General features: G+C 34.7%; 1 protein-coding gene across 2 annotated transcripts; it reads left to right on the forward strand.

Moving 5' to 3' along the window:
• LOC149783845 (uncharacterized) lies at positions 1-24,065 on the forward strand. 2 transcript variants are annotated; one of them, XM_089932047.1, is made up of 4 exons: positions 1-113; positions 5,201-5,336; positions 8,631-8,906; positions 14,244-24,065. In XM_089932047.1, the coding sequence occupies exon 4, from the start codon at positions 14,566-14,568 to the stop codon at positions 16,531-16,533; it is 1,968 nt and encodes a 655-aa protein (XP_089788173.1). In that variant the 5' UTR covers positions 1-113; positions 5,201-5,336; positions 8,631-8,906; positions 14,244-14,565; the 3' UTR covers positions 16,534-24,065. The 2 variants fall into 2 exon arrangements, with proteins under 2 accessions (XP_089788173.1, XP_089788174.1); XM_089932048.1 differs by lacking the exons at positions 1-113; positions 5,201-5,336; positions 8,631-8,906 and adding an exon at positions 13,244-13,979.
• The last annotated feature ends 1,751 nt before the right edge of the window (positions 24,066-25,816 follow it).

Below are 25,816 nucleotides of genomic sequence, written 5' to 3' on the forward strand. Positions count from 1 at the left end.
GCCTAATGAACTATAAACAACGAAGGACTTACGAAGGATATGTCAAATAATTGATCAAATGAAGCCCATTAGTTTGTAAAAGAAATGGTGACATCTTTTAAATATTATCTCAGGTAATCACTCGTTGTCTCTGTTATTATTTTCAATCCATAAAATGTATTCGTATCTTGTTAAACTTGCGAATGCATCCTGCATAATCGCTATTAGGTCAGACACATGTACATATTCCGGAGTCATGAAATTTGACGCACTTGAGCATTTATTTAATCTGAGCTACTTAGAAATATACTTCTATATTGATACATATCAGTTAATTTAAACATGAGTCATTTTAGCAAAAATGACTCCTCTATTATCCTATATTCTTCTATGCTTGCTTTCAATCAGACGACCTTTGTCAAAATGTTTGTGTAATACGTCACTGATTTTAACGCACTTCACAGGAGCTGTAACATTCCTGAAATTTTTCTAGTATTTATTATAAGAGGTTTCTGGAAAGATTTTGTCTGAAAGCTATAAATTCAAGTTGGGAAAAATTAGGAGGGTATTATAATAAAACTGCTTGCTTGTAAGCAAAACGTTGGCTTCTGGCCTATATTGTGAAAACTTTCTTCCCAAGGTAAATGTACATAACCTGTCCACACTCCTTAAATATTTTATGGAGCTTCAAAACTGTTTTTCATTCTTCATAACTCATTTTCATGGAAGTGGGAATATCAGGGACAGAAGACAAAGTTAAAGGAGAGGTTTATTACAGTTGTTACTAGAACCATTATATACATATGAAAATTAAAATAGGTCAAAATAAATTACATATCAAGATTCTCTGAAAAGATGATTGAAAATTTACAGTTAAAGTAAAGTTGTGAAACTTTGTCAGTGATAGAAATTACCAATACTTTGATATAAACAAGAAAATAGTAGGAGGATGCTAATTAAGATATAAAATCTAACACAGATTTTTTTGTCACACATTTGCACAAATTATAATAACAAAGAACCATCTGTGAACACCAGTAATGAAAGTTCTACATGAAACTTTATAGGGGCCCCGAGTGGCCGAGTGGTCTAAAGCGCTCTCCATTACAGATCACTGCCATCTCACCTCTGTCTGCGTGGGTTTGAGTCTCGGATTCAGCTAATGTGGGTATGTAAGAAAGCTTGCCAGTAGCTTCTCGTGGGTCGGTGGTTCTTTCCAGGGTTTTTCCAGGTTCTTCCTCCACCATTAATACTGGCCACCATATACAGCCTATCATGTGCTGAAAAATGGCATTAAGCCCTACAACAACAACATGAAACTTTGTAACACAAGACACAATTCTAAACTGTTACTGATGTAGTTTTGGTGCAGGATAAAATATTTGGATGATTGAGTGATTAACAGATGGTTCTGGAAACCCTTATAAACTTAACTATAACTATTTCTTTTTATCCCAAATGGACGTGTCCATAAAAAATAATGTGTGCTAGAGTTAGTGCAGCGATTTAGTATTCAACGAACAGACTTTGTCATTGTTGCTGAATGTGCAGTTATTCTTAATACACTGCATTTGTTACAGTATATAAATTATACTAAGCATTGGGCCCCGAGTGGCTGAGTGGTCTAAAGCACTCTTCGTTATGAATCACTGCCACCTTACCTCTGTCTGCGTGGGTTCGAGTCATGGATTCGGCTAATGTGGGTATGTGAGAAAGGTTGCCAGTAGCTTCTCGAGGGTAGTGGTTCTTTCTGGGGATTTCCCCAGGTTTTTCCTCCACCATTAAAACTGGCTGCCATGTATAGCCCATCATGTGCTGAAAAATGGCGTTAAACCCTACAACAACAACAACAACAACAACAACTAAGCATTCCTTCAGTTTCTTAATCTGGTGTTAGCCAGCCACTGCTTAATCCCCCAATTAATAGTAAGCATATACCATTTGATTATTTTCATGTACAATACTACACCACTGGGAAAATCCTAGTCCATCAATGTATTTTGTATAAGTGTGATGTGTCTATGTATGTGGAGGCAGGGGCGTCTGTTTGTTACTACATGAACAAGTGTTGCCATCTAGAGGTAAATTTTTGTGTGAATATCTGACATTATTGACAGCCAATATTGACACAGCTGCAAAGATTAAAGTCTGATTCCTTTAGTCTTACTAAATTATTGTAATGCCTTTTTCCTTGCTGAAGTATACAAAGGCATAATTAAGTGGCTGGGTTTTACAATTCTCTTTGGCAACATTTCAGTACTTGAATAGCAATTATTGCTACCTCTAGGAGTGCAAGACTTAGTGTCAAAAAAAAATCTCCTTGGTGTCAAAACTGGGGGTCAGACTGAGTAAAAAACTAACTTTGGTATCAAAACTGGGGGTCAAGTTAAACATGTAGGTGTCTCTGAAGCGCAAATGAGGGTAAAGAGAAATACTGGCAATGGTAACCATGGAATGCCATAATATGTTAATGTATGGGCAATTTTCTTTAGTGAAAGGAATATAGCTAAATACATTTGGCTAAATGTTATTAGACAGTAAAAATGTAACGTTCTTGCTGCAAGTCTAGATGTAAAATGAACAGTCTGGCCTAATTGAAGTAAAGTGAAAGAGACAAATGGATAGTATTTCCTAACTGAAGCAAAATGACAGATACAAAAGGACCGTCTTGGCTATTTTGTCAAGCATGATGTGTGTGTGTGTGTGTGTGAGAGAGAGAGAGAGAGAGAGGTCTGTTTTTTTGTACCATGAACAGGTGCTAGCATGAAGTTGCATCAGTCAACCTGCAACTAGGGGTCAAATTTTGATGAATATTTGACATTATGGGCAGCCTATTTCGACACAGTTGCAATTAAAGTTTATTTGCTTTAATATTACTATACATACTGTAATGCCCTTTACTGAGATATATCAAGACACAAGTGGCTGAATTTACTGAGATATATCAAGAGACAATTAAGTGGCTGAATTTATTGAGATATATCAAGAGACAGTTAAGTGGTTTATTTTACTGAGATATATCAAGAGACAATTAAGTGGCTGAATTTATGGAGATATATCAAGACACAAGTGGTTTATTTTACTGAGATATATCAAGAGACAATTAAGTGGCTGATTTTACTGAAGTATATCAAGACACAATTAAGTGGCTGAATTTACTGAGATATATCAAGAGACAATTAAGTAGCTGATTTTACTGAAATATATCAAGAGACAATTAAGTGGCTGAATTTACTGAGATATATCAAGAGACAATTAAGTGGCTGATTTTACTGAAATATATCAAGAGACAATTAAGTGGCTGATTTTACTGAGATATATCAAGACACATTTAAGTGGCTGAATTTACTGAGATATATCAAGAGACAATTAAGTGGCTGAATTTATGGAGATATATCAAGACACAAGTGGCTTATTTTACTGAGATATATCAAGACACAATTAAGTGACTGAATTTACTGAGATATATCAAGACACAATTAAGTGGCTGATTTTACTGAGATATATCAAGAGACAATTGAGTGGCTGAATTTATGGAGATATATCAAGACACAGTTAAGTGGCTTATTTTACTGAGATAAATCAAGACACAAGTGACTGAATTTTTAAATTCTTTCTAGCAGCTTTTCAGTTAGTTGAAGAGCATTGGTAAGCATGGAATGTCACCGCCAGTTGACTTCTGGGTAGTCTTTTTAATGAAACACAAATACAGCTAATCATATTTGACTTAGTGTTATCAGACAGTAAAAAATTAAATGATCGTGTTGTGGAGTCTAGATTGAAAAGTGACTGATACAAATAGACATTGTGTCCTAACTGAGGTAAAGTGATAGATACAAATGGGCAATCTGTACTAACTGAAGTAAAGTGACACACAAACGGACAGACTGTACTAACTGAAGTAAAGTGACACACAAATGGACAGACTGTACCAATTGAAGTAAAGTGACACACAAATGGACAGACTGTACCAATTGAAGTAAAGTGACACACAAATGGACAGTCTGGGTTAATTGATCTTGAGAACTTGTTTTATATTGAGATTCTTACTAAAAGACAAACAGTAAATTACTATGAAAAATTCAGTTTAAAATGCAATAATGGAAATAAGCTTCAATTGAAAATGAAACATCCCTGTTGTTTTCTTTATCCAAATGAAATAAATATAACTGCTTTCCATGGTTCAATTATGTTGTTTGGACAGCAGAGCTTTATCATTATCTTGACACCAGGCTGACCAGTCCTAACACTAACCTCTTAATGCTGAGCGCCAAGTGAGGCAGCTTTTGGTACCATTTTTATCAGTCATTGGTATAACTTTGCCGGGGTTCCAACCCGAGACCTCCTGCATCTGAGGTGGACACTCTAACCACTTGGCCACCAGAGTGGTCCTCCGATAGTGAGTCGCTATTCTGGCATCTGAATCCACGCTGAACATCTGATATTAGTTCTTTGGATTTGAGATACCAGAGCAGTCTATCATTTAGGTCTCACTGGATAGTTTCGTATTTTGACACCCCCCTAATTTTTAAAGTAGAAGGCATGAACCTAATTATCACAAGCCTAGCATTTATAAATTCACACATAAGCTAAATCTATAATGTGGTTTAGATTTACTTTGGGTTAGGCTTGGAAATAGGTTGGCTTGTTGGTGACTGCCTGTCACAGTTAGATGAGCATTGGAGATCAAATGCGTAACTTGGGCTGCAAATGAGCTGCTGACTTGGCTTATGTATTTATGTGTGTCTGCTACAGAGGTAAATATCTATAAATCTAGATGGTTGAGGGGTGATGAAAAGTATGCTAATTTGTTATAGTACTAGTAACTTTATTCATGCATAAGGCATATACTGATTCTTTTAGCTGCCTTGTCACAGAAAAATATTCAAAATAGCTATTTCTTGTCAAAAATGAATGTAAAATTTAGGGGTTGGTGGCAGTGTTGGTTCAGTATAAAAACCACCAATTGCATCAGGAATTAACCTGATCACTGCAGTCAAAATCTCACATGTATGTTTTCTACAAAAATTATTAGTTTGTTTTTATTTGTATCTTCAGTGTAAATTATTCTCATTTTTCTGGAATTGGTCATTGTCGGATGAAAATTCACTAGATAAGCCGTCCAGTGAGACCTTATCATCCATTCCATTCCATGGTTTTGTATTATAGCTTGTTAATGACATGGAATGATAGCTGAACAGGTTGTTTTCATCCTTTTCAGATTTAGGTACTGATATCATTGCTGCTTCACTCCAAGACTTCAGGAAATCACCAGTTTCCGTATTTTATTGAAAATGTGTAGCAGTGCATAACACACTCAGTAAGGTCCTTCATTATAACATGGTTCTATTTAAAAGGTGGGTATAGTCATGAATCTAATTTCATTAAGAGGTGATACAAATTTTATGTATAATTGACTTCATTATAAGGCAGTAGAGAGAGTACGTTATTTAAAGCTGTGTTGATGAATATTGCCTATTTGATATCATATTCGTCCTCCTGAAGTGTCTGGATCTTGATCAAGTGAGTCTTGTATCACTTTATCAATTGTAAAGAGTGAAAGGTTTACTGTAATCTTCAGCACTAGAAGATTATAAATGTAGAGCAACCTTTTTTTTCAAGTTTTGAGCATGGCAGAGTATTCACAATAATTCTTTTTTGGTGAGTTCTTTGAAACTTTTTGGCCAGTGTGTTTGAGATGTCTGGTATAGATGTATACATTTCATCAGACTGTGTGCATTTCGTCAAATATTGTACATTTCTCTCTCAAAACCTTTGCATTTTACATCCTGTGACTGAAAAAGTTGGACAATTTCTTCAGTTTTGTGGACGGCATGTTACAGAGACACATGCTAAAAGTAGGTCTAACAATTTGCCACTGTTGCATTTGAAAGAGATGTTAGTCCAGACATGATGTCAGACTGATCCAGGTATCGGTAATACCACATTTGACTAATGATCCAGGTATCAGTAATGCCACATTTAACTATGATCCAGGTATCGGTAACACCGCATTTGACTAATGGTCCAGGTATCGGTAACACCACATTTGACTAATGATCCAGGTACTGGTAATACCACATTTGACTAATGATCCAGGTATTGGTAATACTGCATTTGACTAATGATCCAGGTATTAGTAATACCGCATTTGACTAATAATCCAGGTATCGGTGATACTGCATTTGACTAATGATCCAGGTATCGGTAATACCGCATTTGACTAATGATCAAGGTATCGGTAATACCACATTTGACTAATGATCCAGGTATCGGTAATACCAAATTTGACTAATGATCAAGGTATTGGTAATACCGCGTTTGACTAATGATCCAGGTATTGGTAACACCGCTTTTGACTAATGATCCAGGTGTGGATAATACTGAATCTGACAAATGATAGTACATGCAGTGCTGCATTCAGATAAGTCACAACACTTGCTAGCATCACTGGCTGAATATAATTTCTCAGAAAAATCATAAATTGGTATTTGCCCCAGGAACATTACCTTACCCAAAGATAAAGGTTTGAAGGTATATGATAATAAATGTAATGATGAAATAAAAATTGATTGTTACTGTACATTCTTGCATAAACAATTGCATGAATGTAATCAGTCTTATCTTAAAGTATAGGCTTTTAACAGTATTTCAAATTATAAGCAAGATACCTGGTGTTTGAGTTATTTCGAGGTTCATGACTGATCTGAGGTGATGTTCAGAGTTTACTTTGGATGGAAGACTCCTCTAAAAATTGCTAAGGATATATTCATTTTCCGCTTGTCAAAATATGTGCAGTCCTAATGAATTTTTCTCACATGTGAGAGTCAGAACCCAAAGAAATATACAATAGATGATGATGACATTGATGTCTCTCAAATCTGTGACTATCTCCCTTCTCACCTTACTAGCTACCTGTAAAATAAAATACACAAATTTTGCATTCCAAACACAGAAGATTTATCACTTTCTATTCCAATTAATTCATTAGTCACTGATGCAACTACTATACAGCCCTCATTTTTTTATACCTGTTTTACATTCATTTACAAATCAATTTACTTGGACTCAGCCTGATTAATATCTACTGTGCTGATAATTTGAAGATGAAAAAACTTTATAAATAAGCGATGCACACTATCTCTGCATATGTTTTTCTATTTACTCCTGTGTTTTATTTACACTTATTTTTTCAGTTTGTTAGACTTATAATCATCTTGTTCCTTTTTTTAACCTGCTAATGGTTTTACATCATTTATTGTGTGCTATTGCACCATTAAAAAACACTCAGTCAGTGTAACTGAGAAAAAAAACTGACATGTTTTTAGGTAGAACTATATTACATGAAGCTACCATATTTATCCACTGATAAGCCCAAGCTTCATAAATAAGCCCATCCCACAGTTCTACAAAATTCTTGCATATATTTACCAAGAATGAATTTGTCTTACGATATGCCCATCCCAGCTTCATAACAAAGTTAGCTGACTGACTCCTTGCCCACATCATGGAAGAAATATTGTAATTAGATAGGACTTTTCAACAGCATACAAATAATTTCCAATTTCTAGCTGTCTAGTCCCTTAACAATGTTATGATTCCATTTCCTAAGCATTACCCCATGCCATTGGTCCTAGAGAATGTTTAAGAAACTCAGAATTTATAAAGATGACAACAAAATCTGAAAGGTTATTCGTTGTACAGTGTAAATGGCAATTTAAAGCGAGTGTAATTCATTAATGACAATGGCCATGCAACGTAATATATTTTGTCTTTGTATGTGCAAAAAGCTTTCAATTGGTTACCAGCGTACTAGGAAAAGATAAGATTAACTTATGGGTAAGACAGGGTTTTCATTTACAAAATGTTTCTTGTAACAAATTCTGAAAAGTAATGATCGAGATAAATCCCAAACTACAACAACTACTACTACTACTACTATGATAAAATAAAATAATCGATTGTAATAGTGTCATAATTGAGTACACCAGTTCCTCCTTTGTCTCCCATACTGGTAACTATGTAGATCAATACCAAAATTAAGCATATGGAAAATTTATTATTTGGTTCTCCTATTTCCACTCAAGTATATGAACTCTTCCATTCACTGTTGACACCTGAATTTCATTTCTTATGATTTTTCATTAGGGACATCCTGCTACCTGAATCAGTATCACCCATCTCTGATCTATAACAAGGCAAACATATGGCTGGCCAGGTGTGCGTGGTGTAATCTTACATATTTTTGATGGTGGTATGTACATTATTCAGAATGATCATCAAGAATCTGATTAACTTAAAAAGTAAAATGTGTCACACGTTCTGAACTGGTAGTGGAAATGTCTGAAGTATCTGAAACACACAATGCCAATAGACTTCATCACTTGGTGAATCACATTACTATATGAGTGCAAAGATAAAGCCAGCATCAAATGCCATGCACTGGTAGTTAGGACAAGACAGTCTGAAAAGATAATGACTATGTGAGAGCTTGATTATCCTCGATTATATACCATTTCTCAAGAAGAAAAAACAGGTGTCCTTATGAGTGATAGGGCTTGGGTGACAGGATGTTTATTTAATAGCTACATTTTTTAATGTTGTCCGGAAATACTGAAGTATATTGTCTCTATTGCATTGCATACTGGCAGGTTCTAAAGCATTGCTGGCTGAAATGATAGTGTTATCAGGACCACTACGATAAAGGGCTTCAGGACCACTACGATAAAGGGCTTCAGCACCGCTACGATAAAGGGCTTCAGCACCTCTACGATAAAGGGCTTCAGGACTGCTACGATAAAGGGATTCAGGACCACTATGATAAAGGGATTCAGGACCACTGCGATAAAGGGCTCTGTGGAAAACACTACCTCACCCCACAAAGGATTAGCAAAGGTTTTCCTCAATTTGCAGCATTTAATTTGAAAGTATAAATGACTTCAGTATCAATCATTAGATTTAAACTACTTTAGCACTTTGCCATTTCAAGTCTGAGTCTCCAAACTTTCATGACATGCTGTGTTATTTGAACATATTGATTGAAACTTCACGTGTAAATTCTGATATATGTGTGTGTGTGTGTGTATATATATATATATATATATACACCACTCCCTCGATAACTCGCGCACATTGGGGTCCAGAAACATCGACTGCACTATAAGTGAGGCGGTAGGCAGATTATACTGTTGAATACTCACTTTATAATCGTTCTGAGATTAAATGTTAATAAATATCTCTTCATAACGGTGTACTTTATTATTTTCTCATAGGACAACATTAATTTCAGGATAAATTACAGTATATTGAGGCGATCATCGAAAACATTATTCCACGTGGTTTCCGTTCGCTTAACATGTGTACCACTTCACACATTGTGTACTACGTAACTAATTTTTATGTTGAATTGGATGCATTCTAGTTTTATTGTTTGATCCAAATTAGACGTTTTTTTATATACAAAAGATCGACTCTTTTCGAGAAACAATGTCGATCGAACGATAGATAGATAAATATTTTTGAATGTGAAAGAAGTAAAATGGAAAACAAAGAAAAACAAGGGTTAATCAGTACAGATGTATTTAATTGGTCTACAAATTTAAAACAACGTAAATTAGAACAAGTTAATACTTGCCGTTTGTGCCATGCTTGACGAATATCAATTCACTTTTTGAAAAAATCAGTTATTTTTTGTGTGTGTGTTACTTCTTGGTTTCTCTGCCGCCGAGCAAAATCCCTCAGATTTCTCAACTGCATGAGCTTTACGTAGTCAACATTTTGGCTCTCCAGCCACCTTATGGCAATATCAAAATATTTGATTGCTTCCTGTGCAGAGGGGTGGGGGGTGCAACATCTGCGTCTGCATCACTTTCAGCACTTGTGTTACTCCAGTTAGAATCGTCTTCTGCTGCAAATTTGTTCGCTATAGAAATAATTATAGTTTCATCTGACATGTATTCAGCTGTGGGGCAATCATTGTCAGCACAAATCCACTCCTCCATATCATCAAGAGAAACGCCCATCCCAGGACCATGAGTCTGTACGAATTTTTCCCAAACAGCCTCGGCATTAATTACATCATTTTCACTGAAACATTCGAAGTCACTATCATCGTCGTTGTCTCTGTTACTGATTTGCTTTACGTCAAAGGCAGCTCCAAGACCCTTAATCCAGCACCCAAGGCATCTTGTAATCGATTTTTTTTTTAATGCAACAAACACTTCCCCAAGTTGTTGATCAAAACAAAGCCGGCATGTACATGTAATTAGGTTCTCACAGAAGTACTCACGGGTTTCGACGTGACGGCCAATTGACTCTTTTCATGTTTTCAATGAACATAATATGTTGTGATTATAATGTTTACACTGAAATGGAATTAAAGGATTAGAACTTGACTTTCACACAGGAAGACGTTTAATTGGTGTTTATTTCATTCTCTGTTGCCACCTGTTAGCATTTACCAGAAGTTTTCATTGATCGCTATTTCACCAAACTGTTTATTTACAGTATACTGACAACTATTTATCATAAAAACTTACATAATATATGATATCTTTAAACATAGGTCTCGCTAGGATTTTAAAACTGGGTCTTTCTGCCTCTGAAGTCAATCACTAAATATCAGTACATTTTCTCACTCGGCCGCAGTCAAAGCCTTTGAACTAGCCGCCTAGCTCTTGCATCATGTTCTTTTTTTTTTTTTAATGTACTCTTATAAAATGGCAACAGTACATCAAAGAGTCTTTCAGTCACTGAATTCTGTCATTGTAAATATCAGCACAGTTAACTGATCAACACATTTTCCCACAAAGCAGGTGGCTGAAACAGGACCGGCAAATCTTTGAATTTTCCCACGCACCTATTACATGCGTACGGAGGACTCCCACCTCAGTGATTTTCTGCGTCCCAGATCAAAAATTGGCATCCAAATATGTGTAATTAAGCGTTTTCGAGATCTCTGAAATTAATTCTTCTTTAGAACTTGCAAATTTCAAAATATGCATTATATTTTTACGGGCATTAATCACCATTTTCGATGATAAAACGAGCAATGTATCTTATCGTAATTTTTTCATGTTCAGCATATTTTAAAGATATTTTAAATACATTTTCTCTGGAAAAAATCGGGAGCCAAGACGGACACCGCGTTATAAGCGGGATCGCGAGTTATCCGGGCGCGAGTTATCGAGGGAGCTGTGTATATATATGATGTGTCTTCTTGCCATAATTAGAGTAAAAAGTGCAGTGAAAAATGCTACAAAAGGTCACTATAATTCAGTGATTCTCAGACTGTGCCACGGCACACTAGTTTGCCACGAGAGATTTGCAGGTGTGCCACGGGACTTTTGAAAAATATTTAAAATTGCTAGCGTTTTGAAACCTTGAATATCGAAAAATTAAATGGTAAATCAATGTCGCAAAAGTTAAAAAAGTAACATATAAAAACGCAATCTCTGTCAGTCTGTCATTCATTGGTTCCTTTCGTAACGTGAGACTTTTGCAAGATCTCAGGAGAACTCGATCACTTTAAATATGAAATGAGTGCTTGTTTGTCGACTTTGGAGCCTCGCTTTAATGTGATTTGCTCTCGAAAGCAGGCACATCCTTCACATTAAATTTAAAATTAAATATATATGTAAAAATAAAAAGCTCTTCACCACAAAAATTGTTGAATCTTTTCAGGTGTGCTGTGAAATTTTTAGATCTGTTTGGTGCATCGCAAGACAAAAAAGTTTGAGAAACACTGCTATAATTGTACAATCAACTTTTGTGCCATTCTAGGGACTACAAGAGAGGGGATCCAAAAATACTATCTAGATTTGGTTAACAGGAAGGCATACAGAGTGACAGACTGACATAGGATGTTCTAACAATACAAGAGAATTAAATTATGTCTTCAGCCCAACATGCTCTGGTCATCGGGGTTGCTTATAATATTCAGAGACCTTATTTCCAAAGGTCCCGTTTATACATAAATCAATGAATTTCTTTGTACCGTATATAAAGACCTTCTCCAAAGCTTAGAGTAGTAAATATACAAGGGTTTGACTGTATCTGTATACAAAATTCCTGTGGGTAAAAAAATAATATACATATGCCAAGAGTTTACTATTTGAGAAGGTAAATCTCATAAACTGTATCTTCCTCCTTCAAGACCTGGCTACCTGCTTTTTTGTTAAGTCCATCAGCTCTTTTTCTCAATCTGGAGGTCTTTTAGCATCCTGCTGTAGCAGAGATAAAAGTGCCTGCTTACCTGGCAACAGGGTAGAAAAAATATAGTATCGGTAATCTAAATTTCAGGCCTCTTTCATGCATAACTTGGTCATTCTATTTCTCCTTTTCACTTTGTTTTGTCTTTTATTACTATTACAAATCCAAATTATTCAGTGTACATGTTTCTATGACAGCCCAATAAAGAAAGTCGGTGACTAACAACTAACATGTATGTCTGATTTTCACGATGCTGGTACATGCTATTTATAACATTATCTTTGCATTGTGATAAACTGGGGCCGCAAGTGGCCAAGTGGTCTAAAATAATCACCATTCTGGATCATTGCCATCTCACCTCTTTCTTCATGGGTTTGAACCTCAGGTTTGGCTAACATGGGTACGTGAGAAAGCCTGCCAGTAGCTTCTTGTGGGTCAGTGATTCTTCCCAGTGTTTTCCAGGGTTCTTCCTCCACCAGTGGGTTTGATCCCTGGCCAAGTCATACCAAAGACTTACAAAAATGGTACTAACAGCTGCCTTGCTTGGCGCTCAGCATTAAGAGGTTAGTGTTAGGACTGGTCGACCTGGTGTCAGGATAATGTGACTGGGTGGGACATGATACTACATGTCTGCGCCATGATGCCCCAATGCTAGACATCACTATAAACTGCCACACTGCAGACATCATAGAGATATGACTGAATTTTCTTTAAAGCTACATTAAAAATCTAAATCGCACACACATACTACAACAACTTTGTGATAAACATTCTTTTACTTATAACCTTTGTTTTGTTAACAGCACTCAAAAATGATAATTAAAAATTGGTTATCAAAATAAATGTACATTATCAAGTAAGTGACAAACTAATGGTAACTTGCAAACCTCATAAACTTATGTAATATGTTATTTCTGGCGGAATACATGTCAGTGGCCAAGTGTTTAAAGCATCTGCCTTGGATGTGGGAGGCCATCTATTCAAAACCCGGCTGAGTAATACTAAAGACTTATAAAAATGATACTAACAGCTGCCTTGCTAGGTGCTCAGCACTAAGAGTTAGTGTTAGGACTGGTCAGCCTGGTGTCAGGATAATTTGAGTGGGTGGGACATCATGCTATATGTCTGCAGCATGATGTCCCAGTGCTTGGCATCACTAGTTTATAAACTGCCATGCTGCAGACATTTTAGAGATATGACTGAAAATGTTTTAATGCTACGTTAAAATTTCAAAAGTCCTTATAAAAAAGTAAAGCCTGCTTTCTGTTGTTTGGGGTTCATTTATATGCATTCATGACTGCACCTTTTCATAAAATGTAATGTATATTAAAGGTGTCAACAGTCGTTACACATTTTAAGATTTATTGATAATGATGGGTAAATAAAAAGCAAGAAAAGGCAAAGAAAAAGAACTAGCATAAGCCCAAATATGGAAATGCAGGTCTGAAGAAAATATGTAAGGGCAGATGGAAATAAAGTAGCATCAAAAGTAATACTGCCACTTTGGCAATATAATTGTTCTCTCACTAATAAATTGTATTATCTTATTATGACTTATGTAACAAAAGAATGATAATTTTCAGTATTTGTCACTGTGCAAAATTAGGCATTGGTAATGAAGTTGATACACTACCTGACGTTGTATATTTTTAAACTGCATTGTTTCATCTTATAAGATGCCACTTGAGGAATATGAGGTCTTTTTTTTAGATCATGTTTTGTCCAGGGATACAGGTGTCCCATGTTCCTTGACGCTGGGGAAACAAGATAAGAGACAAACCACATACTAGGTCAGACAATGCATGCACGATATTGATACATGCACCATTTTTAATGCTTAATGATGTGTCACATTTAAAAGGTTATGAGACACTTGGAACTCCAACCTACCGCCCATACAAATGTAGTACCACCTCTTTGTACGTTGACATTTGTTATCATACATGGATAAAGGTGTTGGTAAATTATAAATATGTTTTTACTGTCTATACTTATTCTACATAGCTTTATGTTCTATGAACATTTAATTCTTATACAGCCTGTTTCTTTTCCAGATTGATGACTTCACATTTGAACAGGAAATTTCTGGAGACAGCTATTTTAAAGCATCATACTTTTGGTTTTGACTTGTTTAGAAAGGCAATATAATGTTGAGAAAAACCATGCATTTGCCATAATTTTCATGCAAAACTCTAAACGCATGGGAACATGAACTGGGTATTTTAAAATGGATGCATAATCCTCAGTAGACAATATGTAGAGACTAGAAAACAATAAGAAAATTGTCAAAGCACCTAAGTATTTGCAAAATTTACGCCAGCTTGGTATAGGAGAAATTGTATTCCTAGAAGGCTTATATTGTTGTTAATTGTTAGAATGGCAACTGCCAAAACAGAGACTGAAGATGTGCCTTGTTGTCCAATTTGTTTGGAGCAATTCAGCAAACCTAGACAGCTTCCATGTGCCCACTCCTTTTGTGAGAAATGTTTGCAGTCCCACATAATGACAGAGGCTACAAAGCAAAAGGAACTGAGGTATGTTCAGTGTCCAGTATGTAGGAATTATGCAAGTCCCACTATAAAGGATCAGCCACCAAGTGAATGGGCATCTTTGTTTCCAGTCAACACAGTCTTACAGTCCATCTTAATAGCTAAAATCAGTGTAGATCATTTGTGTGATGCTTGTAACTCTGAGGGCATCTCTGTACCTGCTGAGGGGTTTTGTCCAGCATGCAAAGAGGCCATGTGTGCAGATTGCTTGAAATTTCATAAGAAGCAGAAAATATCAAAGGATCACACCATTCTTAGTGTGGAGGAATTAGCTGGTAACCCAGAAAATGTGATGAAATTTGCAGAGGGCTTTACATGTTCAGAGCATCATGGAGAAGACATAAAATATTACTGCGAAGATGACAGTGTGCCTTGTTGTGGCACTTGCTTCTTTCAGGGCCACAAAAATTGTTCCAAAGTGATAGACTTAAAAGAAGAACTCCCTGCTTTGCTACGTGAAAGTAAGCCAGATGAAATAGTTGGGGATATGAAGAGAATTGAGACACATCTAAAGAACTTTATGGAGATGAATGAGTCCAGTATTAACAGTGTTGAGGTTCAGGTTAATAGATTGACTGATCAAATTAGAGAAATAAGAAAGAAAATAAATGTCATTCTAGAGCAATTAGAGGAAAGACTGAAGACAGAGGGAAACAGAATTTACAAAGAAGAGGTTATAAGGATACAGGAAGAAAATCATCAGTGTTTGTCACTAATTCATGCTGTGAGAAATTCTCACCATCTCCTGGAAGCAGTATATAAATATGGGAGCAACTTGCAAAAATTTCTGATGTTGGATAGGATGAGGTCACAAGTACATTCTTATAGCAATGAGATTCGAGAAAAATATGAGAAAAAAGACACAGTGAAATTAGAGGTTGAATTTGCACCTGCAGTGCAATCTATTTTGTCTCTCTCTTTGTCTGAATTGGGGAAAATTGTTACTACAACCTCATCCAACCCTCCTCTTCCAACATGTATGATGAGGCCAATGAGAGACTGTCAGGTGGAGAGAGTCGATGTCATTGATCTTAAAGTCCTTACTGTTAAAAGACCAAATTATTATGGTGTCACTTTTCTCCCTGGAGATCGGGTCATGCTTGTTGATTACAGCAATTGTCAATGCGTCCTGCTTAGCTCTTCCTATCAAGTCATCACCAGCCATGCATTTACATGTAATCCAGGGAACATCTGCGTACTGGATGACCAGGAGGTGGCAGTATCATTGCAAAGTCAAAATAAAATCCAGATCCTGTCTGTGATTGGTGATGTCATCAGGCCAATCAGAACTATAACAACCAAATACAGGTGTGATGGAATAGCATCTGCAGGGAATGGGAAGATGGTTGTTACTGGTTGCTGTGGAAACGGCAAGTGTTACTGGAGTCTAATCAGCACAGCAGGAGTTGTAAAGCATTCTGTTCAGTATGACTCTCCTTCAAGATATTACTGCTGCATAGCTCTAAATAGTACAAATACACAAGTGTATATTCCTCTGTATGTAACGAATTCACTTTTCTGTTTCGACATGAATGGTACAAAGCAGTTTACTTATAGTCCTGACAATCTTAGAGGACCCTTTGGAGTAGCTGTGGATAGATTTGACAATATTTACGTACTTGGATATGTGTCTAACAACATTCATCAGCTGTCCTCAGATGGATCTGTCCTACAGGTCATAACTTCAAGAGTTCCAAAATCTCCCTGTGCGATTGGCATTCACAAGAGTAAGGATGTGTTAATCGTTACAAATGGTTCAGATGCAACAAAATTACATATTTATCAATTTAAATAACATGAAACCAGAGGTCATTTTAGTGCCACATTCATCTACGCTTTTATAATCCATACGAAAACAATGTGAATATAGAAGCTTTTGGTAGGGTGCAAAATGTAAATGTGAAGTATGTATTTTAGTCGGTTATATTGTGTACACATAGCTTGCAGTGTTGCTGCTACTCATTATTATTGTTATTATTAATATTATTATTATCATTATTGGTTGACTATTCGGAACAATCTTGTGACAATGTGATCTGTTCTATAATATTTCTGGAATTCCAGAACTATTTTCTTTGATGTCAATTTGATGAATGTTTGTACCTGAGTATATTCATTTCTCAACTGATTATATTTCTCACTTTCACTTTTTTGGCACTTAGGGCCTCAAAAATCACCAATGGAGATTAAGATTTGCAATTTGATACAAAGCTTCAAATCTTTGTGATATAAATATTGTAGGTGTGTACAGTTGTCAGTCAGCCTTCAAACTTCAAATCTTAGTGATGCACATATTCAAGGTTTGTACAGTTATAAGTCAAGCTTCAGATTTCAAAAATTAGTGAAGCAAATATTCAAAGTGTACAGTTGTCAGTCAAGCTTCAACTGTCAATTCTTAGTGATGTAAATATGCAGGGTGTGTACAATTGTCAATCAAGCTTCAAACGTCAAATCTTATTGATGTAAATATGCAGGGTGTGTACAATTGTCAATCAAGCTTCAAACGTCAAATCTTATTGATGTAAATATTCAGGGTGTGTACAGTTGTCAGTCAAGCTTCAAACGTCAAATCTTATTGATGTAAATATGCAGGGTGTGTACAGTTGTCAGTCAAGCTTCAAACTTTAAATCTTACTGATGTAAATATTCAGGGTGTGTACAGTTGTCAGTCAAGCTTCAGCTGTCAAATCTTATTGATGTAAATCTGCAGGGTGTGTACAGTTGTCAGTCAAGCTTCAAACTTCAAATCTTATTGATGTAAATATTCAGGGTGTGTACAGTTGTCAGTCAAGCTTCAGCTGTCAAATCTTATTAATGTAAATCTGCAGGGTGTGTACAGTTGTCAGTCAAGCTTCAAACTTCAAATCTTACTGATGCAAAAATTGAAAGCATGTACAGTTATCAGTCAAGCTTCCAATTTAAAATCATTGTTATGCAAATATTCCAGGTTTGTACAGTTCTGTCAAGCTTCAAACTTCAAATCTTAGTGATGCAAATATTGAAGGTTTGTACAGTTCTGCGGAAAGCTTACTGATGACCTCTAATGTAATAATGCAAAGTTGAATGCGTTTCAAAAGGATTCAGTTTCTGAAAGAATAATTTTGCAGAAATAGATAGTTTTGTATTTAATCAGGATAAAGAAAATATATAAATTTGTATTCAGTCCAGATCAGAAATATATATAAATTAGTATTCAATCAGGATAAAGAAAATATATAATTTAGTATTCAATCAGGATAAAGAAAATATATAATTTAGTATTCAATCAGGATCAAGAAAATATATAAATTAATATTCAATCAGGATCAAGAAAATATATAATTTAGTATTCAATCAGGATCAAGAAAATACTTAATTTAGTATTCAATCAGGATCAAGAAAATATATAATTTAGTATTCAATCAGGATCAAGAAAATACATAATTTAGTATTCAATCAGGATCAAGAAAATATATAATTTAGTATTCAGTCATATTAAAGAAAATACATAATTTAGTATTCAATCAGGATCAAGAAAATGCTTAATTTAGCATTCAATCAGGATCAAGAAAATATATAATTTAGTATTCAATCAGGATCAAGAAAGATAAAGGAAATATCAGAGTCATGTATTCAGTAGATGAAGACTTTCCTTAACTTCAAAAAATTAGAAAACACTTTGTTAAGAAAGATAATTGTATCAACAAATAAATATAAATATTATGTGAAATTAGTTTAGAAGATAAAGTGAAATTTTAATTGAGATAGAATCAATGTATTTAACATTATTGTGTGAAAAAGGTAAACAAAAATTTGATTGAGGTAGCTGTAATTATGCTTAACATGCATAATAAGATTTGATACATAAGAAAGAATATACTTGAACGTGATCATCATCAACACAAAGCAAAATAAATGATATCTTTATTGGCTGAAATAAAAAGATGGCTAAGTTGATGCTATATTGCACTAAAGATACATAAACCTCATCAAGAAAATGTCTGTTGAACTTTCCTTGTTAAGTGGAAACAAATTTATTTAAAATGTCAGCCATGATGTTCATCCTTTTATTTATTGCATTTCCTTATATACTGTGTGCATTACATTTCCTTATATGCTGTGTGACACTGCATTTCCTTACATGCTGTGTGCATTGCATTTACTTATATGCTGTGTGACACTGCATTTCCTTATATGCTGTGTGCAATGCATTTCCTTATATGATGTGTGCATTGCATTTCCTTAAATACTGTGTGCATTGCATTTCCTTATATACTGGGCACATTGCATTTCCTTATATACTGTGCACATTGCATTTCCTTATATACTGTGTGACACTGCATTTCCTTATGTGCTGCATGCAGTGCATATCTTTATATACTGTGTGCATTGCATTTCCTTTTATACTGTTACATTGCTTTTCCTTATAGGCTGTGTGCATTGCATTTCCTTATATACTGTGTGCATTGCATTTCCTTATATACTGTGTTACAAATGCATTTGGTTAGGCTTTTTTATTTATGAGTACATAGCTCATATGGTTGAGCTTCTTCTAATTATTATTTTCATTATTATTATTATTATTATTATCCTTATTTTTATTATTATTATTATTATTATTATCATTATTACTATTGTTATCATTATTATATATTATTATTATTATTATTATTATTATTATTATTATTTGTAGATTGTTAAAAAATAGATTACCAAATATAAATGACATTTTAAAAAACTTTATTGTAAAAAATTTAAAGTCAAATGATATAATTTTTCATTGTATATCAAGTTGGTTACAAAAAATATTTCCATTATGAATTACATAAATATATAATACAGATCTAACTTCAAAATTTAAATAATGACTTAAAAGTATCAGCAGCCTATAATAAAAATAATAGTGCATTATTGTGTGGAAAACCTAATTTACATGCATACAGGAGCATAATGCAGTCAATTTATTGTTTTACCAGTCTCCAACAAAAGCAAGACATTCAATTCACAGGGCATTAGTAATTTTATTAGTGTTAGATTGCCCCTTAATATGACAACATATTGTCACAAATGAAGCATAAAAATAATGGGATGCTTAGCAAAATCACTATTTATTTTTCAAATATAGATTTTGTTATATTTTGTTTGCACCTTTGAACAATATGTCAAACATTAAACTTATCAAAAATAATATATGTAATGAGTATATGTAGATAGATAAAAGAAAGAAAGTAAGTGTCATGATGCATATAGAGCTAGGATAGCAAAGATAGGCATATACATGTGTAAAAATCAACAGATAAATGGACAGATATATGAGTATTGGAAATAGATAGCTTTATAAGAGATAAATTTTTATGAAAAGGACTTAATACTTTGAAAATTTAAACATTCAGGAATAAAACTGTGTTAATTTGATTTTAATAATGTTGTAATCTATCATAACATTTTTCTTTAAACTGCCCTTGATTATGCACATATTAGTATCATATCCAGTAAGAAAACGAGGTCAAACAGAGTCCCTCGCATAATATTTCAGTGTCAATGAGTTCACTTTCCTTTTTTCTAGAGTGTATGCTCACATGTCTGAATATGCTACTATGGCATCAAGTTTTAACCTCAAAAAAGTTTGCATTCATCAGAGCAATTTAATTGGCTACTATGGCATCAAGTTTTAAGCTCAAAAAAGGTACCATACATCAAGGCAATTTAATTTGCTACTATGTCATCAAGTTTTAACCTCAAAAAAGTTTGCATTCATCAGAGCAATTTAATTTGCTACTATGTCATCAAGTTTTAACCTCAAAAAAGTTTGCATTCATCAGAGCAATTTAATTTGCTACTATGGCATCAAGTTTTAACCTAAAAAAAGGTGACTTGCATCTAAGCAATTTTTGACAAGCTAACTTTTGAGAACACTTATTTTGAGCCATTTAATTATTTTCCAACCAATAAGTGTGTATTATTCTTTTGCGATAAATCAAAACAAACTATGATAAATACTGTTTGTATTGAGCTGGATTTGCAGGCAGCAGATTATTAGAATTCAGTGCCTTTCACTTCCAAACACACCCATGAAGAAATTTCACAGCTTATATAATTGACCATTATCACCTAGACACCTTGTAATCGGCGACATGCATCTAAACAATCTTTGATACATCAGTGGTTTGACCGCTTCAGTGGCCTAGTGGTTAGAGCATCTGCCTAAGATGCTGGAGGTTGCCAGTTTGAACTGTGGCCGAGTCATACCAAAGACTTATGAAAATAGTACTAACAGCTACCTCACTAGGCACTCAGCATTAAGAGGTTATTGTTAGGACTGGTTGGTCTGGTGTCAGGATAATGTAACTGGATGTGACATGAGGCTACGTGTCTGTGGCATGATGCCACAGTGCTAGACATCACTATAAACTGTCACACTGCAGACAATGTAGCAATATAACTGAAAAATTGTTCAAGCTACATTAAAAATCCAAATCAAACACACACACACACAAGTTGGAAATCGTACCACATTTTGAGCTCACAATCTGGCTATGGCTAGGTTCAGACTTTAAAGTCAATTAAACACATATACACACAGATATTAAAATTAAAATATAACTGATATGTTAAAATAAAAATATTAATTTCCCATTTGTTACTGTTAGGACTGGTTGGCCTGGTGTCAGGATAATGTCACTGGATGTGACATGAGGCTACGTGTCTGTGGCATGATGCCACAATGCTAGACATCACTATAAACTGTCACACTGCAGACAATATAGCGATATAACTGAAAAATTGTTCAAGCTACATTAAAAATCCAAATCAAACACACACACACACACAAGTTGGAAATCGTACCACATTTTGAACTCACAATCTGGCTATGACTAGGTTCAGACTTTAAAGCCAATTAAACACATATACACACACATATTACAATTAAAATATAACTGACATGTTAAAATACAAATATTAATTTCCTGGTTGTTACAACATGCTTTAAATGGTACATTTGCATTATCATGCAAAACTGTCATTGACAGATACTTTAAGAAACAATGAATCTGCAAGCAGTATTTGAAGACCAAGATTCATATAAGCATGACATTAAGGTGCTGGTATATATACTGTGGCAAGATTGCAGAGTATGAAAGTTGCAGACCATAAAGCATTACACACATGACAACACACTGTCTCCCTCAGCTTGTTTGTACATGTCCAAGGGAAAGTACTTTGCAAACTTGAGCTTGCCACATTTTGTTAAACCATGCCTATGGCATGTAAGGTCACCATTTTATGTTATCTACCAATTTGAAAAAAGATGTATTTGATGCCAGCATAGCTCAAGAATGTTGTGATGCTTTTATATTTGACATTGTTAGGAATGAAATTAATGTATGACATTTAAAGAGTAATTTACATTTAATCTCATAGTTCCACAGAGATTTAAAGATGCAATAATTACTATTTTATATTCTTGTCATCATTCAGAACAGAATATTTTCTCATTACTTATTTAAAACTGAATCTATTATAGTTTATAAACATGGCAGAGGCACTGTTCCGTCTTGAAAAGCGTAATAGAAAATGAAGACCTTTTGAAGCATGTTTGTTCCAGTAGACAAAAATCTGTAATGTTTCATCATATCATCATCATCTTACTAACTGGATTTTAACATATGATCCAAATACATAAACTGTTGGCATATGTAAGAGAATGGCCATTATAATGTACAGAGGGTGATGGCATATGTAAGAGAATGGCTATTATAATGTACAGAGGGTGATGGTGTATATAAGAGAATGGCCATTATAATGTACAGAGGGTGTTGGTATATGTAAGACAATGGCCATTATAATGTACAGAGGGTGTTGGCATATTAAGAAAATGGCCATTATAATGTACAGAGGGTGTTGACATATGTAAGAGAATGGCCATTATAATGTACAGAGGGTGTTGGCATATTTAAGAGAATGGCCATTATAATATACAGATGGTGTTGACATATGTAAGAGAATGGCCATTATAATGTACAGAGGGTGTTGGCATATTTAAGAGAATGGCCATTATAATATACAGAGGTTGTTGGCATATGTAAGAGAATGGCCATTATATTGTACAGAGGGTGTTGGCATATTAAGAGAATGGCCATTATAATATAAAGAGGGTGTTGCCATATTAAGAAAATGGCCATTATAATGTACAGAGGGTGTTGGCATATTAAGAGAATGGCCATTATAATATACAGAGGGTGTTGGCATATATAAGAGAATGGCCTTTATAATGTACAGAGGGTGTTGGCATATTAAGAGAATGTCCATTATAATATACAGAGGGTGTTGGCATATGTACAAGAATGGCCATTATAATGTACAGAGGGTGTTGGCATATATAAGAGAATGGGCATTATAATATACAGAGGGTGTTGGCATATTTAAGAGAATGACCATTATAATGTACAGAGGGAGGAGGTTGTATCTTGAAAGAAGTTGACTGACAGATCATGCCTACCAATTTGTATGTATTACAAATTAAAGATATTCTCAAATGCCTGTTGTTCACATATCTTTAATAATTTCTTTAAACCAACCATTGGAAGTATCCTAGTTGATTACTATGGTGTGTCACTTTGTATGATATATCAATCCGGCTCCATCAGCACTAAATAACTAAAACATCTTGTTCTGCTATGAAGCACCAAAACCGCAACAATCTATTATGAAAGGAGAGTGTCAGCTGAATCTTGTCTAATATCCAAAACATTCCTCTGAATTTCTTGTAGTTTCAGTGACCCCAGTTTTCTGCCAAAAGTTGGGAACATGGTATCTGCAGCTCTGTATTTAGTGTTTTCGTCAGCCCATCTGTAAAACATTTTCTTGTACTGTTTTTTTTTTTTTTTTCTCACTTGGAAACAAATTGGAAAAACACAGGAAAACTATGTACAATGACTAGAATAATAGAATCTATTTTGAGGTTTGGACCAAGACAAGGATATCCAAGTTGCAGGGTTATATTATTTGTGTCCCCACAAGGCTAACCCGCGATGGGGGTTTTCTTGACTTGGTACAAACACTGAAGTAGGTTAATTTTCTCATCCAGTTTTTTTCCAACTAGATTAAAATAACCTGCACCATTGCAATTTAGTTAACAGGTTCAAAACACTATTCATTAGGTACAGTTATTGTTTCCCACACTGTATAAAGGTCATCAGGTTTTGTACTCTTTTATGAAAATCTGAATAATTATCTAAGTGTAATCTAGCCATATATGCCGCTCTTAGACAAGGGGAAAAATAATCAAGAAAAAAGTAATAATTGTTATGTAATGGAAGTACTGTGCAATAAACGTCTCGAGCGACATGCTTTTGTTTTTCTAAATGCATGTAGATATACTGTGCATTTAGACGAATATGTTAATGAGGGTAATGAATTGACCTGTCGACTCTTAATCACACAAGTTCTACGCATGAGAAGATAGAAACATAAAATCATTTGATATTATTACTGTATTATCACATTTAATCGATGAATGCCCTATGAAATTGGCAATAAATTATTAATATCTTTTATAATGTTAAGTTTTAACTTTAATTCATTCTAATTTGGAAAATGTTCTATGGTAGACAATGTTATGATACTGTGCAGTACAAAAGGACCTATTTCTACTGGGTGCAGTTCTAAGAATTTGTGTTGGGACATTACAAAATTTATAATTCATTACTTCCTTGGAAATTTATATCTTCTGTCCTGGAAATATTGCAGTCACTAATGCAATGATACGCTACATGAAAATCTTTTTGTGGAATAGCATGTGGACATATGAATGAACCTGTCTATTTGGTAAGTGTAGCTTTCATATGCAATCACATTATTATATTTGATTCAACTGGGGTGGATTATGGGTGTTCGACAAAATTAGAAGAAACCAGTTTGTTGTAACGCATTTCTGTTTTTTGCTGGTTTTGCAGTAGCACTTAAGAGAGTTTGGTTTTGTGTGGCCAGTGATGAGTATTGCCTGTGTGACTGTAACTCTACCAATTAACTCATTGTATGTATGCATGTGTTTGTGTGTCAAAATATGTTATATGGTGTTATCAAAGTTGGAGAGACCTTTAGCTACTTTATGAGTGAATTTATTTTTGTTATACACAGGGCCGGCGCTACCATATAGGCAAACTAGGCAGCCGCCTAGGGCGCTGATTTCAGGGGGCGCATTTTTAAAAAAATTTTGGTGGTTTATAAATTTTGAAGTTGATATTTTCCGGGGGGGGTGCCAGAATCTAACCTTGCCTAGGGCGCCATATAGTCTGGCCGGGTCTGGCGCCGGTCCCGGTTATACATCTCTTGTTGTTGTTGTTGTTGTTGGGTTTTATAACAACTCTGTCAGGCCCAGCAGAAGACATGAATGGTTTCTTTTCCTAGCATGTGGACATTATGACTGAGACTATAAGTCTGAGATAACCAGACTGAGATAGGAAAAGTAAGGTTATTTCTCTTTTGCATGACTGAGACTATAAGTCTGAGATAACCAGACTGAGATAGGAAAAGTAAGGTTATTTCTCTTTTGCATGACTGAGACTATAAGTCTGAGATAACCAGAGTGAGATAGGAAAAGTAAGGTTATTTCTCTTTTGCATGACTGAGATAGGAAAAGTAAGGTTATTTCTCTTTTGCATGACTGAGATAGGAAAAGTAAGGTTATTTCTCTTTTGCATGACTGAGATAGGAAAAGTAAGGTTATTTCTCTTTTGCATGACTGAGAAACAATGATACATATTTTATCAGGTCTTTTCTGCAAAGTTAACTTTGTTAAAGAATCTTCAAACGACTTAAAGACAACAAAAAGAGAGTCAAACTTGGCAAATAGGTTTTTAATCAATTTCATTGGAACAAAGAGTTCAATGTCTAAAGGGCATAAATGCCACAATATATATTTATATATACACACACAGAGTCCCAAATGCCATGTACATGCCAAGATAAAAGGACTGACTTGAGCCTAGTGTAAGTAATTGAATCTTTTGATGAACTATCAGATGATCTTGACATCAGGAAAGATTTGTTTACCGACACCCTGAAAACTCGTACTCTAATTTATTTAAAGACTGTCA

This window comes from Sinohyriopsis cumingii, chromosome 14 (assembly GCF_028554795.1).
Source record: "Sinohyriopsis cumingii isolate HCF-2022 chromosome 14, ASM2855479v2, whole genome shotgun sequence".
Taxonomy (NCBI): Eukaryota; Metazoa; Mollusca; class Bivalvia; order Unionida; family Unionidae; genus Sinohyriopsis; species Sinohyriopsis cumingii.